The sequence below is a fragment of the Poecilia mexicana genome, unplaced genomic scaffold (assembly GCF_051168715.1).
Source record: "Poecilia mexicana isolate PSO_F unplaced genomic scaffold, ASM5116871v1 scaffold_20, whole genome shotgun sequence".
NCBI lineage: Eukaryota > Metazoa > Chordata > Actinopteri > Cyprinodontiformes > Poeciliidae > Poecilia > Poecilia mexicana.
In genome coordinates this window covers 25,773,265-25,789,368 of record NW_028263389.1, presented here as the reverse complement: position 1 = coordinate 25,789,368, position 16,104 = coordinate 25,773,265, and the positions used below count along the sequence as shown (strand labels likewise).

Below are 16,104 nucleotides of genomic sequence, written 5' to 3'. Positions count from 1 at the left end.
TATATCACACACAAACGACTTCAACCAAAAATCAACAATTCTAACTATAATTCGTCGTTGATTTAACGTCGTGTGCTATCTGGGAACTATGTCTACTTCAATATGCGCAGGATCTGACGTGGAAGCTGTAAGACTGAAATGTCCCAGCGAACTTGAACGCTTCAAATAAGGCACAGTGTGCGGAGGTTGCAGCAGCAAACAGCATCTAAGCGTGGACAGTATCATGCGCGGGGTCTCCGAGGCAGGTGGGTGGCTAATCATCGCTCCTTTGGTTTCCGTCTCTCTGTGGACTGGGTGTTTTTCTCCGTGTCTGTTTTGCTCCGCTGTGATTGCCACAGGTGCAAAGATACATCTGCGTCCTTCAGAACATGGAGGCAGGAGGATGTATTTGTGCGAGCCTCTAGTGAAAGAAGTAGCATCACACTGCAGCAGCTGCTTTACAGCTGTCATCGTTTTTCTTTAGTGCAAAGAATCTGCTGCAGCGGCAGAAGGAGGAGGAATCTGAGGGGAGGTCAGTTTTTAACCGTACTGATTGCAGTTTAGTGACTGCCAATGCTTTTCTGTCATGCAACGAAAAGACCTGTCACGGTGTCATGGAGCATGCTGGTTGTGGAAAAGCATTTTTAGTCCTATTCAGTCCAGAAGACCAGAAGAGGTTAGGCTTTAAGAACGAATAGTTTCATGTAGATGTTGTTTGGTACACTGCATTAATGATCTGCAAGATGCAGACACACCTAGGGCCAGGCACGTGCAGAGGGTGGCAGGGAGGGAGGGGGGCGAGGAGGGTTGGTGTAAGGGGCTTGAGCCCCCGCCCCTTTTAATCTTGATGGCCCAAGTGTCCTTTTTTATTTTATTTTTTTTTCTGTGTGTCAGGAGGCTTGCTTGTGCCCCTCAACAATAACATTTAGCTAAATATAATAATTTAGCAAAAATAAACTAGTCTGGCTGCCCTCAGTCTCATAATGACTGAGGATTCTCAGTTCCTCTGCCTCCATGTTGTTCAGACACTGGGTCCATGGTAAGGTGGATGGCTGGACGTGCAGCAGTTGGTGTGCAGAGAGAAGATCATGGGTGAAAGTATACAGCCTTGAGAGGAAGCAATGCTCATGGTCCGAGTCTCCATATCTGAAACAAAATGTTTTGCTCCAAGCTTAACAAGAGTGAGTCTGTCTCTAGAAAAGTTGTGTTCCCAGAAAATAATTAAAATAGTCTATAAACAACATGCAATCCATCCATGAATGGATTTTATGTTGTCAAGCCAGTTATTTAGAGAAAACGATGTGCTGCATGTTTCCTCTTGTTTTGGTCTGCTGAAAAGACGGAGTCAAGAAGAGTTTTATAAAATCCCCTTTTATTGATTCAGATTTGTTCTAGTATATAAGATTTCTTTTTTTTTTTTTTTTTGGCTGTGTGACCACAATAGTCCTATTTGTACAAAGACTGTACTATCAGGCATATGTCTGTTGATCTCAACAACTTATACTTATAGAAGATCTGCATCATCTTGCTACAAACCTTGAAGAATATTATCTTCCTCAATAAGTGCAGTCTGCTCTGTCCCTTCTTATAGACCAGGAGTGGGGAATCCCAGTCCTCGAGGGCCAGTGTCCTGCAACTCTTAGATGTCTCCCTGATCCAACACACTTCAATCAAATAAGCTAAATCACGTCCTTAGTGCTGTCAAGTTCTCCAGAGTCCTGATAATGACCTCGTTATTTGACTGAAGCATGTCAAAGTAGAGTCACATGTAAGAGTAGCATTACACTGGCTCTCAAGGCCTGGAGTTGCCCACACCTCTTATAGATGGTTTCACTGTGGCGTCTTCAGATGAACACCGAGGTATTTATATTCCTCAACCACCTCCACTTCTTCTCCCATGATGGAAATAGGATTTTTAGGATCTTGGCTTGTTCAATTGGGTTTTGTTAATTTCTGTCTTCCTTAGTTCCTGTTTTTTTTTTTTTTTTTTTTTTAAGATCAGCCATGTTTCTGTTTTACTTTGGTTCAGTCCTTTCTTAGTGATTCAAGTTTATTATGTTTATTGTTTCTAGTCATTCCTTGTTACTCCAGTTTATTTGTTTCTTAGGTTCTTAGGTTATTCATTTTCTATTCCCCTGTGTCACTCTTTCTTTCTTTCTTCAGTCTGCCTTCTGCTCTCTCCCCTCACACTTGTATCAGTTACCTAATCAGCCTGGTCCTTTGTTCCATTATCCACCCTCTCAGTACTTATGCACCTTTTCTCCTTTCACTCCTCGCTGGTTCCTTCCTGTGGTCTTTTGCATGATTTTGTGTTCATCATTTTTCATTAAATATTTTCATCACCTACTCCATACCTTTGCTGCTCTGCATTTGGGTCCACAGTCAAACTACCACACATCATAAGTGTTTAATCTAAACCTGATTCTTTTGAAATCTACTATCATCTCCTTTGTTTTGTTTACATTCAAGAGAGAGGAGATGATTGTTCCCATACCACACAGCGGTCCACCAGATCTCTGTATTCAGATTCTTGTCCATCTCTGATACACCGGACAACTGCAGAATCATCTGAGTATTTCTGTAGATGACAGAATTTGGATTCAGGAAGAGCAGTGTGGTTTTCGTCCTGGTCGTGGAACACTGGACCAGCTCTACACCCTCAGCAGGGTCCTGGAGGATGCATGGGAGTTCGCCCAACCAGTCTACATGTGTTTTGTGGACTTGCAGAAGGCGTTCGACTGTGTCCCTTGGGGGGGTTATGTGGGGGCTTCTCTGGGAGTATGGGGTACCGGGCCCTTTGATGTGGGCTGTCGGGTCCCTGTATGACTAGTGTCAGTCTGGTCCACATTGCCGGCAGTAAGTCGGGCTCGTTTCCGGTGAGAGTTGGACTCCACCAAGGCTGCCCTTCGTCACTGATTCTGTTCATTACTTTCATGGACAGAATTTCTAGGCGCAGCCGACGTGTTGAGAGGATCCATTTTGGTGGCTTTAGGATCGCATCTCTGCTTTTTGCAGATGATGTGGTCCCATTGGCTTCATCAGGTCGTGATCTGCAGCTCTCACTGGAGCGGTTTCTCGGCCAAGTGTGAAGCAGCCGGGATGAGAATCAGTGCCTCTAAATCCAAGGCCATGGTCTTTAGCTGGAAAAGGGTAGAGTGCCTTCTCCGGGTCGGGGGGGAGGATGTCCTGCCCCAAGTGGAGGAGTTTAAGTATCTTGGGATCTTGTTCACAAATGAGGGAAGATTGGAGCGGGAGATCGACAGGCGGATTGGTGCAACGTCTGCAGTGAAGCGGGCGCTGTACCGGATACAAGCGGCCAAAATGGGTTTTCTCCGTAGGGTGAGAAGCTTGGTCATCCGGGAGGGACTCGGAGTAAAGCCACTGCTCCTTCACATCTCCAGTTGAGGTGGCTCAGGCATTTGGTCAGGATGCCTCCTGAAAGCCACCTGGCGCTCTGGGCACATCCCACCGGGTGTGAGCCCTGGGGAAGACCCAGAACATGCTGGAGGGACGATATTTCTTGGCTGGCCTGGGAACGCCTTGGGATTACCTCAGAAGAGCTGGAACAAGTGGCTGGGGAGAGGGAAGTCTGGGCCTCCCTTCTTAAGCTGCTGCCCCCGCGACCCGATCCCGGGTAAGCGGAAGAAAATGGATGGATGGACAGACAGAATTTGGAGCTGTGCTGGAAGTCTGAAATGTAGAGTGAAAATTATCACAATCGTAACACAAAATATTGTGATAAAATTCTAAATCCATATTGCCTACCCCGGTTGTAAAATTTGTTGTTTGTGTTTTGTTGGTTTGGCATATCTTGTCAGTATAGCGCAGTGGTTCCCAAACTTTTTCTCCTGGGCCCCCCTATGGATTACAAATCGGGAGAGTTGGACTCCTGCTGTCTAGTTGAACAATGTGTGTGAGCAGGGGGGGACTTCTGGTTATACGATGTGTGTCAAACTCAAACACTCCCCTCCCCAGCCCCCAGCGCACACAGCGTTCATATTGTTTTTTTGTTGGGGTTTTTTTTCCCATTCATCCATACCCCTTCCCGCGTCCCCCCTGCAATGGCACAGCGCCCTCCCTAGGAGGTGCGCCCCACAGTTTGGGAACCTCTGGTATAGCATATAGTGTTGTCTACTAGTTTAGAATACTTTATCAAATGGTATAGTTATGAATACTGTTTTGATAGGTGGAACACATGGAAATAATACAGTTTGTGAAGAGGCATGCTGATTATATTACAATGATGTTTGATACTTAAATGTGCAGTACCTAAGGTTATGTCATTTTGATGAGTAACCATCAGGACACTGACCTTACTGTTTTCATGGTTTTCTAAGAGGGTTTTCAATCAGTTGAGAGTCAAATCAACCGAAGTTGGAGTGAGCAATATAATCATTATTTTTATTATTACAATAGTACCACAAAATACTGTGATAAACTTCTGATAAAAAACCCCCAAACTGTTACTACTTTTTTAGGTAATTGTATGTCTATGGCACAGCATTCATTGTACCCCAATATTCCAATTGCAAATGGTCTTCTCAGGACACCATACTTAAGTGTTATTATTACTAAATTGCTCAAAGTAACTGCATTTAATCATATTTTCAAACTTACTGATATTTTTTTTTCTTGTGGAACATAAAAATAGTAAAAGAAACTCTTCCAATAATATCAGTTTTTTAAAACATAAGTAGAAATGTACTGAAACAATGATGAATCAAATTGTCTTGGAATAAGGAATTGTTGGGAAACCGAATTCAAAATGATTAAGAGTTAAAGATGAAAATTTGTAAAATGTGGCTTCTTTTAAATTTACTAAAAACTTATGATTTCTTCTGCTTCTTTGTCTGACTTCTCAGTAAACTGCACGGCTTTCTGTACATCACCCTCTCATTACCACTAGGATGTCGAGGATAGGGTGGCATCCTGTTGCTACTTTGTTGGTTGGGAGTTGATTCTTCAGTCAAAAACAATCTGAATCTGTCCGAAGTCCAAAAATCAGACAACTCTTCACCTCTCTGTTTTCTTTTATAGGTCTACTGGGCTGCTTCTAAACAGAAAAGTGGAAGGAAGAAAAGATGGATTCCATCTCTATGAAAGGGTGCACAAGGAGCCCTGTGTTCCTCACAGCTTCTTCCTCACACTTCAGCCACCCACCAGCTTGTATGTTCCACTGCAACAAACCTGCAGATTCAGGACCTTCCTGCCTTGTCCCGACCACAGTGGCTGTCCTTGGGTCAGGCGACTTCTCCAAGAGCATCACCATTCGCTTACTTCGTTGTGGCTTCAAGGTGGTGATAGGCAGCCGCCGTCCCAAACTGGCCTCTCATTTCTTCCCACATGTGGTTGACGTGTCACACTATGAGGATGCTATCAAGAAATCTAACATTCTGTTCTTGGCTATCCATCGAGAACACTACTCAGTGTTATGGGACCTCAAGCATCTCTTGGCAGGTAGTAATCCACCTACACTCAGACTTAATTTTTATCTGGGGCGTGAAAATTAACACAAGTCACTTTTTATTTGATGAAATACAATCCAGATGTCAAACTCAGTCTGTACATGTGGAATAATTAATAAATTATGTACAAAGCAGTGTAGCAGTCAATTCTACTTCTATGTAGACAGACTGTCATTCATGTACATATACAATGTATATGTGGTGCAAAATTTTGTTGCAAAGCTGAAATAATAAAATAAGTAATAATAAAAAAGTATCAATATAAATGCATACAATAAAAATATTAATAGGAATTTAATAGTCTTATGGCATGAGGGGTGAAGCTGTTGTGGAATCTGGTTGTTCTGCATTTGAAGATGCTGAATCTTTTACCAGAGAGCAACAAGAAACCATGCTGGGGGTGGAAGGATCTGCTATAATCACCCGAGCCCTGGACAGGCAGCGACTGAGCGGTGTCAAGGATGAAAGGAAACTCAGTCCTGGTGATTCTCTCAGCTGTCCTCAGTCTGGTGGAGGGAAAGTATTACATGCTCCAAACCAGACGGAGATGCTGCTGGTCTATTGTCCCTGTGTAGAAAGTGGTGAGGATGGGAAGGAAGAGGTCTGCTCTTCTCACCTGACATAAAAGGTGCAGATGTTGCTGAGTTTTCTTCACCAGACCAGAGGCTTGGAAGGGATCAGGACAAAGTGTCAGTGATCTGTATCGCCTGACCTGCGACACTGCAGCACCACTGATGAGGAGGGGTGTGACTTGACTGATTTTACAAGAAATCAACAACAATTTATTTTGTTTTGTTGTTGATCAAGATTAGATTGTTTGGATTACATTAGCCCACCAGATGTTTCACCTCCTCTCTGTAGGCCAGTTTGTTCCTGATGAGATATCCCACTGTTGTATCATCCACATATTTAATTATGCGATTCATACTAAACGTGGCATGGCATTCATGAGTCATCAGGGTGAAGAGCAGTGGGCTCAGTACACAGCCAGTGCTGAGGGAGTTGACCCTTGAGGCATTTTAACAGATTTGGGTTTGTCAGGAAATCCAGCAGGGGGCTCAAGGGAAGCTAGTTGAATGCTGAGCTGAAGTCCAGAAACGGCATTCGCACACGAGTATTCTTCTCCTCCAGGTGTTTTAGCCTCAAGTGCAGTGTGGAGGAAACGGCGTCCTCTGTGCAGCAGTTGGCAAACTGCAGATTAAAAGAGGAAGGAAGTTTTGAGATGATGTGATCCTTCACCAGTCTCTCGAAACACTTCATCACATGTAGAGAATATATCCTATAGTATGTAGAGTATACGAAGGGGTTGTAGTTTTTGCCTCCAACCCCTTCATAAAGATGTTATCTGATGCCGAGTGTAGCAGCAACAACAGAGCAAAAGAGTAATTACACACCACTACACACAGCTGTATGCAGTACCATTAAGGAAGGGCGACTAAATAAAAGAGGAAACACTGGGATGCAAGTGAAACAGAGAAGGAGAAGCAGTTCTCTCATGAGAGAAGCCCAGACAGGTTGCCGACTGGAGCGGGACGAGGTCCTTCTCTCCGATTCGGGAAATGGCTAAAGGGCGATTCCACCTAATTTTTCACTACCTTCCACATCTTTAATTGACTCTAGTTTAAAAACTTCAACACCTAGACTCTTCAAACCTGCACTGGATTATTCTGCTCTATTAGCAGAATATTTAGAACCATGATTGTGATTTGTGAATATTTTCTGATTTGTGAAACTTCAATTAAGGTTGATTTTACCACTTTTTTGCATTTGGATCATACTAGAACTGCTCCAGCTCCAAAACTACAACATCTAGACACTTCAAACCTGGACTGGATTATTGTCAACTAATAGCAGAATATTTAGAACCATGGTTTGGATTTGTGAAACTTTTATCTGATTTGTGAAACTTCAGTAAAGGTAGATTTTACCACTTTTTTGGATCTCTGTCACAGCATAACTGCTCCAATTCCAAAACTACAACACCTATATTATATTATTCTGCTCTAATAGCAGAATATTTTAACCCATGTTTGGAATTTGTGAAACCTTTACATGATTTGTGAAACTTCACTAAAGATCAGATTACTATTCACACTTATTCCATGCAGTTTTTTTTTTTCTTCAAATTCAATTCTAATTCAAAACCACTTTATTAATCCCAATAGGAAATAAAATGTTGGTGTAACTCATTAATTCTTCAAAGAGTTATTGTAGATGATGATGGCTGTTGGAAGGAAAGATCTTCTGCAGCAGCCTCTTAAGTGACGTTTCACAAATCACAAGGTTTTAAATATTCTGCTGTTAGAGAAGAATAATGTAGTCCAGGTTTGAAGAGTCTAGGTGTTTGTAGATTTGGAACTAGTCAATTAAAGATGCGGAAGGTCTTGGAAAAATTAGTTGGAATCGCCCTTTAGCCATTTCTTGAATCGGAAACCAACTTCAGCTTCGTGGGGTTGAAGCATATACATAATATAAGGATAGACCCTCATGGACCGCTCTCGCCTATTGTCGCTGATGAGATTTAGGGCGGCCATCTTGGAGCGGTCCACCACTCCACTCAGCGTTATGTGTTTAGCAGCACAATGACGTATCAGCGCATTTAATCGATCATAACACACTTTTTTGTTACTGTAAACCATATTCAAACATCTATCACAGCTACATTTATATACAATTGTATGTTTTTAATACATAGTTCATCATATTTAAATATGCTTAGTGGCTATAACAATAGAATAGGAATGGAATATTCTGATATCGATGTATGAAGAGCATATTACAAAGCACACAGCCGTTCATAATTTATTTAATAAATTATTTAGTAATATCAATACATATTTTATATAACTATACAAACACTAATAAATAAAGATTAATAATGGCACAAATAATGATTAATACTGAATAATATATATTGGATACATGTTTATATGTATGTGTATACATACATATGTATATGTTTTCCAGCTTCAGTGATTCAGTAGCTGAGATTGAGTCCAAAATCCGATGTGAGATTCATCCGTGCTGCAGTGAATCCGTCTCTCTTTATAGATTTCTCCCTCTTCTTCCTCACATCGTGTCTTTAGGAAACCTTCAAAACAAAAAAGGAAGATTTAGGATGTATCTTACTTTGGACAGAGTGAAAGAATATAAATAATAGTCTTTACTACCTGTGTAAACTTTGCCGGTGAATGTTATAACACATAATATAAGTTTTATAATATGTTACATTGTTTCATTTCTAATATAGACTCTTGTGTCAGATAATCTAAGACAATGTTGGAGAATAATTTTTTATTTTTTTTTAGATTTATGGAATCTCAGTTAGCCTTCATAGCGGGGCTGAACCCGTATTACACCAAGCACTGTAGCTAATGTTAGCTGGTATCTCGCCGGTGGACATAAATACAGTAAAGTAATATTCTAATCACAATATATACACAATAATATGTCCATCTTACTTGTGAAATGTTTGTGGAGCCCTCACATCAATAGTCATCGATCCGAACAACAATATCCCTCAGTGCTGAGGCATCTTCTGCTGTTTTGGTTGAGCAAAGTAGGAGGGACGACCGCTCCAAGATGGCCACCGTATTTCCTGCTCAGGAGCAGCTAATGCGGGGTCTACTCTTATATTATGTCTGTGGGTTGAAGCACGTCAAAAATACATCAACATCGAATCTAATATGGCATTTAAAAAACAAACTCTTGATGAAGTTTGGCTACATTGAAGCTCAATGCAGGAACAAAAGGACATCTGGAGTGGCCAGATAACAAGTAAAGCAGCGCACAGCTACCAACACTCGCCCAGATTAGCATCACGGTCAAAATGCTAAACAAATGACCAGAAAAATAATTCAAGTCTTCCAGCTGAGGGTGTAAGATGCTAAGATGCTCTCTCGCTGTTGAACCGCCGCTATTCTCTACTGGTAGTAATATTTCAGACGTAGCGCCTCTCATTCTCCACCCGCAGTGAACTCTCACACTGCTTAAAGCTGCAGCGTGTAACGTAAATAACAAAATTCACATTCGCTATGTCCAAACATGAGGGATAATTTATGAAAAATAAATAATAATCGATCTACCCTGGCTGCTCTGCAGAATTACTCAACTATGTCAGAACCAGCCAATCAGAGACAGCATAGCTCAGCTAGCCGTGTTCTCAGGAAGTTTGGATTCAGTAACTCAGTGGTTCCCAAATTGGGCACCCCCAGCGGTCTCCAAACATTTTCTGCCCCCCCATGATTACAAATAGCTCTCTGGTTGAATGACGTGTCTGTGTGTCTTTGTGGGGGGGGAAGAGGATTCTTAGAGACTCCCTGTCTCTAACTTTTTTGGGGGGCAAAATGAATGTACGTAGCTGGACATAGACGACAACACCAGTAGCCTACAAGCTACTTGTTAAGCTTAAGGTGCTGTATTGATATTAGCTAACTAGTCATCTTTTAGCTAACTTTACCTGCATCCAACAGCTTTACTCAACAGTCAGTTAGTTTGGGGGGAAAACTGTGAAAAGTTCTTTGCTATTTGCTGGTTTGCTGCCGTGATTCTAACACACCTGTAGCTCCGCCCAGCAGCAGCAGGTCTCCTTCACTGCTGCACAGGTGTAATCCCAGCGCGAGCGTCGTAGCGCTCATGTTGCGTTTAAAGGCGGCTCGGAAAAACAGGTTACGACATGTTAACGGATTAAACAGTTTTAATTACTGATAAAAGTGACAGAGGACACAGATATGGGAAGTGTGGAAGCCTCTACTGTATCAAATTGACAGAGGAATAACAGAGAGTTGGCCATTCTAAGGTAAAAACCGATCACGAGCACATACAGTGTTTATGTTTTTTTTTTTTTTTCATCCAGACGGCTTCCCGCGCCCCCCCTCCAATGGCATGGCGACCCCCGTAGGGGGTGCGCCCCACAGTTTGGGAACCTCTGCAGTAATTTAGGATTGTTTATTTTGATGCAACCTGCATTTGACTTTGAATTAATGTTTCCCTCTTTTACTAGACATTGTTTAATATAATGTTATGAGATTTATTTGACTCGTATATAATTCATGGTACTGAGAACCTTACTGTTAAATTTTAACAGGTTGCAGGTTTTCCAGTTGTCCTTTTGACTGACTAGCTGCGGTATTGCGCCTGCAAGTATGTTGCATGTTTATGTTAATTAGGTGAATTTATTACCAGATAATTTTTTAATTTTGCCAGATCACATAGCAGCATTTATACCTAACGTGAAAAATCAACAACCAATTCAGGTGATCGGCAGAGATCGGCCTCATGGGTGATCGGTATTGGAATTGGCAGCAAAAAAACCTGATTGGAGCATCGCTAGTTTCATATATCTATGTATATGTATTTACAGTGTCATTAACTTATGCCATCATCTCCAACATGCTGGATATCCTTTTCTGGACCAAATCCTGACTGATGGGACTAATTCTTGTCCCATAATTAGCATCTGAATCACAGTTTGTTTGTTTTTTTCCCCAAATCTTTTTGAGAAGCTGTTTTGACTCTGAACATGTTACTCCACCATCCTGGAAGATACACAGATAATCAGAAAACATGCTTGGTTTTGTTCTTGTCAGTAGTATTACTTCTGAAGCCTACAGGCATTCCAGTGTGTGGACAGTTGGGATGCTTCTCTGTTGGTAGCTCACTCATCCCCTACTGGGGCTTTGGACTCAGGGTAAAGTGTATTGTTGCCCCAATGTCCTCTACAGGGAGGGCCTTCTAAAGCCTGGAAAGAACAGAGGTTCCAGGGGGCATGGAACCTCTGTATGGGTGTGGGGGGGCATTTCTTTATTACCAATAATTACGGATGTTCTCTGGGGCTTCTAATGTACTAATTTTGGCATGGTTTGAGGTAGTAACAGTGGCTGGTTATTCATTTCAGTGTAAAGCCACTGTATTCAATGAGTTTCAGTTTTCTTTTTTTGACGTTCGTTAGCTTGGGTTTTAGCTAACATGTTTCTGTTCCACAATATGCTCTTGCACATCTCTTAGTGAATTGAAGTACTTACAAAATTCACACAGTCTGATGAATGATGAACTTTACTTCTATTTGAGCAAAAACAATTCAATCTTGCACAGCATTCCACGGTCAAAAAACTGCAGAGCCCAGCTAAACAGGTTACATCCAATGTACTTTCTGCTCTACTGTGACACAACACTTTTCTTATTTTGCTATATTGTCGAGTACTTCCACTAGGTGGTGCTTTCCTACAAAAACATACTAAAAGAGAATCTTACTCTTAAGAAAATATCAACATTTACAAAAGGCATACACACAATAATAAACAAACTCGACATTTTGGCTCTTACATGCAGACATCTGACCACAACAGCTCTCAGGAGACAGGAATAAAAGTTTAACGGGTTTATGAGTAGAAGCAGAAAATCAATTGTGAGGACCACCAGTGATGGCATAGTTACTTTGAAAAAGTAACTTTAATCGGATTACTGATTACTTGATTTAAAAGGTAACTAATTTACATTAAAAGTAAGTTTTTTAGTTACTTTCAGCAGCTGTTGGCAATAATGTTCCACCACCTGTGAAAATTACATTGAACTTTGCCAATACTTAATTGCAAGTTATTTTATAATGGTAATTGTCTCCACTTATAAGGTTGAACTGAAGGGTAGATTGTTTAATGGATACAACGGTACAAAAAAAATGTTAGGAATTTTTGCGTGTTTTTGTTTGTCCCAGTATTGTCTGGAAAACTCTAAGAAGGATTTTAAAGGCCCCCTCCCTACCCCAGCCTCCAGGTTCTGCGTTACGGCCCTGTGTTTGGTGTCAGAGCGCAGCGCACAGAGCTCCTCCTGCGGATCCACTCAGATGTCCCTCTGCACAGATTTGTGACACTTATCTTAATATTAATGGCATTTAGTTGCACAACTTTACGGACTCGTTCATTCGTGGCTGTTATCACATTTATTGCGCCGTTCATATTAGTCTCGATGTTTGCAGTTTTCTGGAGCACAAAGGGAAGCTCAATGTCATTCACAGCAAATATATTAACTTCACATTAACAAAGACACAGTGGGACAGATCATGCAGGAAATTATGGACCTGGAAGGCCTGATGTCAGACAAATTCTGGGGCATGGGAGAATTTTCTGCCATGTTCATTCTGAGAGCAGGATTTCATGTATTTTGTTCTAAAAACTTTAATGAAAGCGTTGTGCTTGGGTGCGTTTGTTTCATTCTAGCTGGTGTGCCTGTGTGGCTACTATCGATTGTAGCAGAAGCTGAGGCTTCTGCTACAATCATTTAGCCATTTAGATAGATCTAGATCGGTGGTACCCCAAAACGGTCCTGGAGGGCCGGCATCCTGCATGTTTAAGTTCCCTCCCTAGTGGTAGTAACAACCTCCTCAGTAAGTCAATGTTCTTCTTAGACCTTCTAATGAGCCATCATTTGATCCAGGTGCGTTAAACCAGGGAGAGAACTAAAACAGGATGCCGGCCCTCCAGGACCCACTATGGGGACCACTGATCTAGATGGAGATCTATCTAGACGGATCTAGCTATAGATACAATCATAGAGAAATAAAGATGATTGAATAATGATTAATACTGAATAATATGTATTAAACTACTACACTATATATATCTATATATATAATACAAAATTCCCTTCTCACTCTTCGCGGGTGTTCTCTCTGATGTTGTTCCTGGGATCTGTTTGAGCCACTGCTCCAGTTTGGGGGTGACTGCCCTGAGGGCCCCGATGACCACAGGCACCACTGTGGTCTTCACCTTCCAGGCCTTTTCCAGTTCCTCTCTGAGGCCCTGGTATTTCTCCAGTTTCTCCTTTTTCCTGATGTTGTGGTCACTTGGTATTGCTACATCCACCACAACGGCTTTCCTCTGTTCTTTATCCACCACCACAATGTCCGGTTGGTTCGCCATTACCATCTTGTCTGTCTGGATCTTCTTCTTGCCATTGAGCTGGCTTCTCAGTGAAAGAATTACATATAAATCACGGTCTTTGCCACCTTGTGTCGCATAATTTAAATCAATGTTAGGGAATAATTAAAACTTTTTAAAATTTACAAAAACTAGGTTAACCTTCATAGCGGGGGCTGACCCCCGGTATTACACCAAGCACTATAGCTAATATTAGCTGGCATTTTGCTTGTGGACATAAATACAGTACAATAATATTCTATTCACAAAATATAAATGGTAATATGTTCATCTCACTTGTGAAATGTTACCCACCAAGCCCTCACGTCAATAGTCCGTCGATATGAACAAAAATATCCGGCAGTGTGAGTGTGAGGAGAAGTTTTGAGTACAAGTGTTACAAGTTTTGAGAAGAAAGACATGAAGTCCTGCTTTGAAAATGAAAATGTCATCCGTCTGTTTATTTCAAAACCCAAATAAGCAACTTCAAAAACGAGCCCAAAAAAGCGCATCCCGCAACTCATTAAATTTGCAATGATTTTAGAAAAAACAAGCCCCAAATTGCTTATAATAATCGGACTTGGCGAAAGAAACTCAAAATAGTTTGGTTGTTTTCTAGGAAAGGTCCTTGTTGATGTGAGTAACAATCGGAGAGTGAACCAGTATCCAGAATCGAATGCTGAATATCTGGCTTCACTGCTGCCAGACTCTGTCGTGGTTAAAGGCTTCAACATCATCTCTGCCTGGGCCATGCAGCAGATCTACCCAAAAGATGCCAGCACCCAGGTACAACTGAATGTCATCCATCCATTGAGTAACCGGTGTCTCTGTACTTCCAAAGATAAACGGGCTAAAGTAAATAAACGAGTCCAGTCTGAGGAAAAAAGCCTACATTTTCCACCCTTACTTGTCTGCTCTTACAGCCATGCTGATTTTATTGCCTCAGAAACAGAGTTGGTTTCTCAAGGTCTCTTAACACTGTAGGGTTTTTCTTTTATCTGTGCATTAAGTATGAATACTGCTGTCATCCTCCACTTTCATAAAACTGAGAAATTTGTCTTCCTGTATATGAAAGAAATGGAACATAACATGTAGAGATCCTGTTAATGATGTCTGATGGTGATCCAAAAAAGCTCCTAAACTCATGGAATACGAGTGTTGTGTCTAGGTAAACGCACAACACTGTCAGACTCTTTGGGACACAGATCGTTATCATCTTACCTCTTTGCCTTCTTCCTTCACTTTTAACCTGCGTTTCTTGCTCTGACCCTGGCTCTGATAGGTCTTCATCTGCAGTGACTCGATAGAGGCTCGCCAGCTGATCATGGAATTGGCACGCCAGCTCAACTTCCAGCCTGTGGATATGGGTCCCCTGTCTTTGTCCCGTTACATCGAGAACATCCCTGTCCAGTTATTCCCTGGTTGGAAGGGCCCTGTCCTTGCTGCTGTTGCCCTCTCCATCTTCTTTTTTGGTTATTCTTTTGTACGTGATATAATTCACCCATATGTGAAGCACAAGCAGAGTGACTTCTATAAGATTCCCATAGAGATAGTGAATCACACCTTGCCCACTGTTGCCATCACTCTCTTGGCCCTGGTGTACCTGGCTGGCCAGCTGGCTGCAGCACACCAGCTTTTCTATGGAACCAAGTACAAGCAGTTCCCTCATTGGTTGGAAAGCTGGCTACAGAGCAGGAAACAACTGGGTCTGATCAGCTTTTTCCTGGCTGCTGTCCACATTCTCTACAGCCTCTCTCTGCCCCTGAGAAAGTCTGAGAGGTACCTGCTACTCAACACCGCCTACCAGCAGGTTAGTACTGAAAAGATGGCCATGTAAGATGAACTTTCTTTTGGAGAACATGACATTTTTGTCTAAATCTTTTATGGTGCTACGCACATCAAAAAAGCCTCTGACACTTAAAGTTCAATGCGTGTGCACTTTGAATGCAGGCGCTTGACATTTTGCTCTAGATCTAGTATTTCGGGTGTCAGGTTTACATTCAAAGTCTATGTGGAGGCACGTCTACATCAAAATAGCTCTGGTTGTTGTTTTTTATTGCTGGCCTAATTGTCGGACGTACTTGACACGTCAGATGGTTCAAAATGCGCCGTGCTAGACGTGAAACGTGTTACACGCCTCCACATAGACTTTGAATGTAATTCAGAGGCGACTGATGTTCAAAACGTGTTTGGTGTGAACTCGCCATTAGATGTTACTTAGTAGAAGTAGGAATCAAAGTACAGTGGATCTAGGGTTGCCACCCGTCCTGTAAAATACGGAATCGTCCCATATTTGGCTGTTAAATGTTGCGTCCCGTATTGAACCGATAGGCGACGCGATTTGTTCTGTATTTCTATAAATGTCCGATAGACACGCCTATCACACACATATCAACACTAAGTGTAACAATAATGACCAAAATAAAACACAGGAAATATTGAGGTCAGCTAAATTCTCGTTGCGGGAGCTAAAGGACCCCAGAACGCTAGAGACAGACACTACGCAGCCGCGGTGAGGTGCTGTCAACCCGCCTCTTTTTAAAACATCCAGCTCTGATCCTGACTGATCTTTCCTCACTAAATCCTCTGGTTTTTAATGAACTTCTCCTCTAACAGCGGTTTTTCATCAGCTCTCTCTCATTAGAAAACAGTGTGAAAACGTTAGCTGCTAAGCTAACAATCAGCGGTTATTTCGGGCCAATTTAGCTACATAGGAAATATTTTCCGGTTGTTTAGAAGCGAATTTC

The 16,104-nt window shown here is 41.8% G+C and overlaps 1 protein-coding gene across 1 annotated transcript in view; it reads left to right on the top strand.

Annotated features, from left to right (window-relative positions):
• Positions 1-281: 281 nt before the first annotated feature.
• The window catches only part of steap2 (STEAP family member 2, metalloreductase), a 34,182-nt gene continuing 18,359 nt past the window's right edge, over positions 282-16,104 (top strand). Inside the window, exons 1-4 of the mRNA XM_014975354.2 lie at positions 282-511; positions 5,017-5,436; positions 13,977-14,143; positions 14,640-15,167. Coding sequence (XP_014830840.1) covers positions 5,061-5,436; positions 13,977-14,143; positions 14,640-15,167 — 1,071 coding nt within the window. The 5' untranslated portion in view covers positions 282-511; positions 5,017-5,060. The remainder of the gene's footprint in view (positions 512-5,016; positions 5,437-13,976; positions 14,144-14,639; positions 15,168-16,104) is intronic.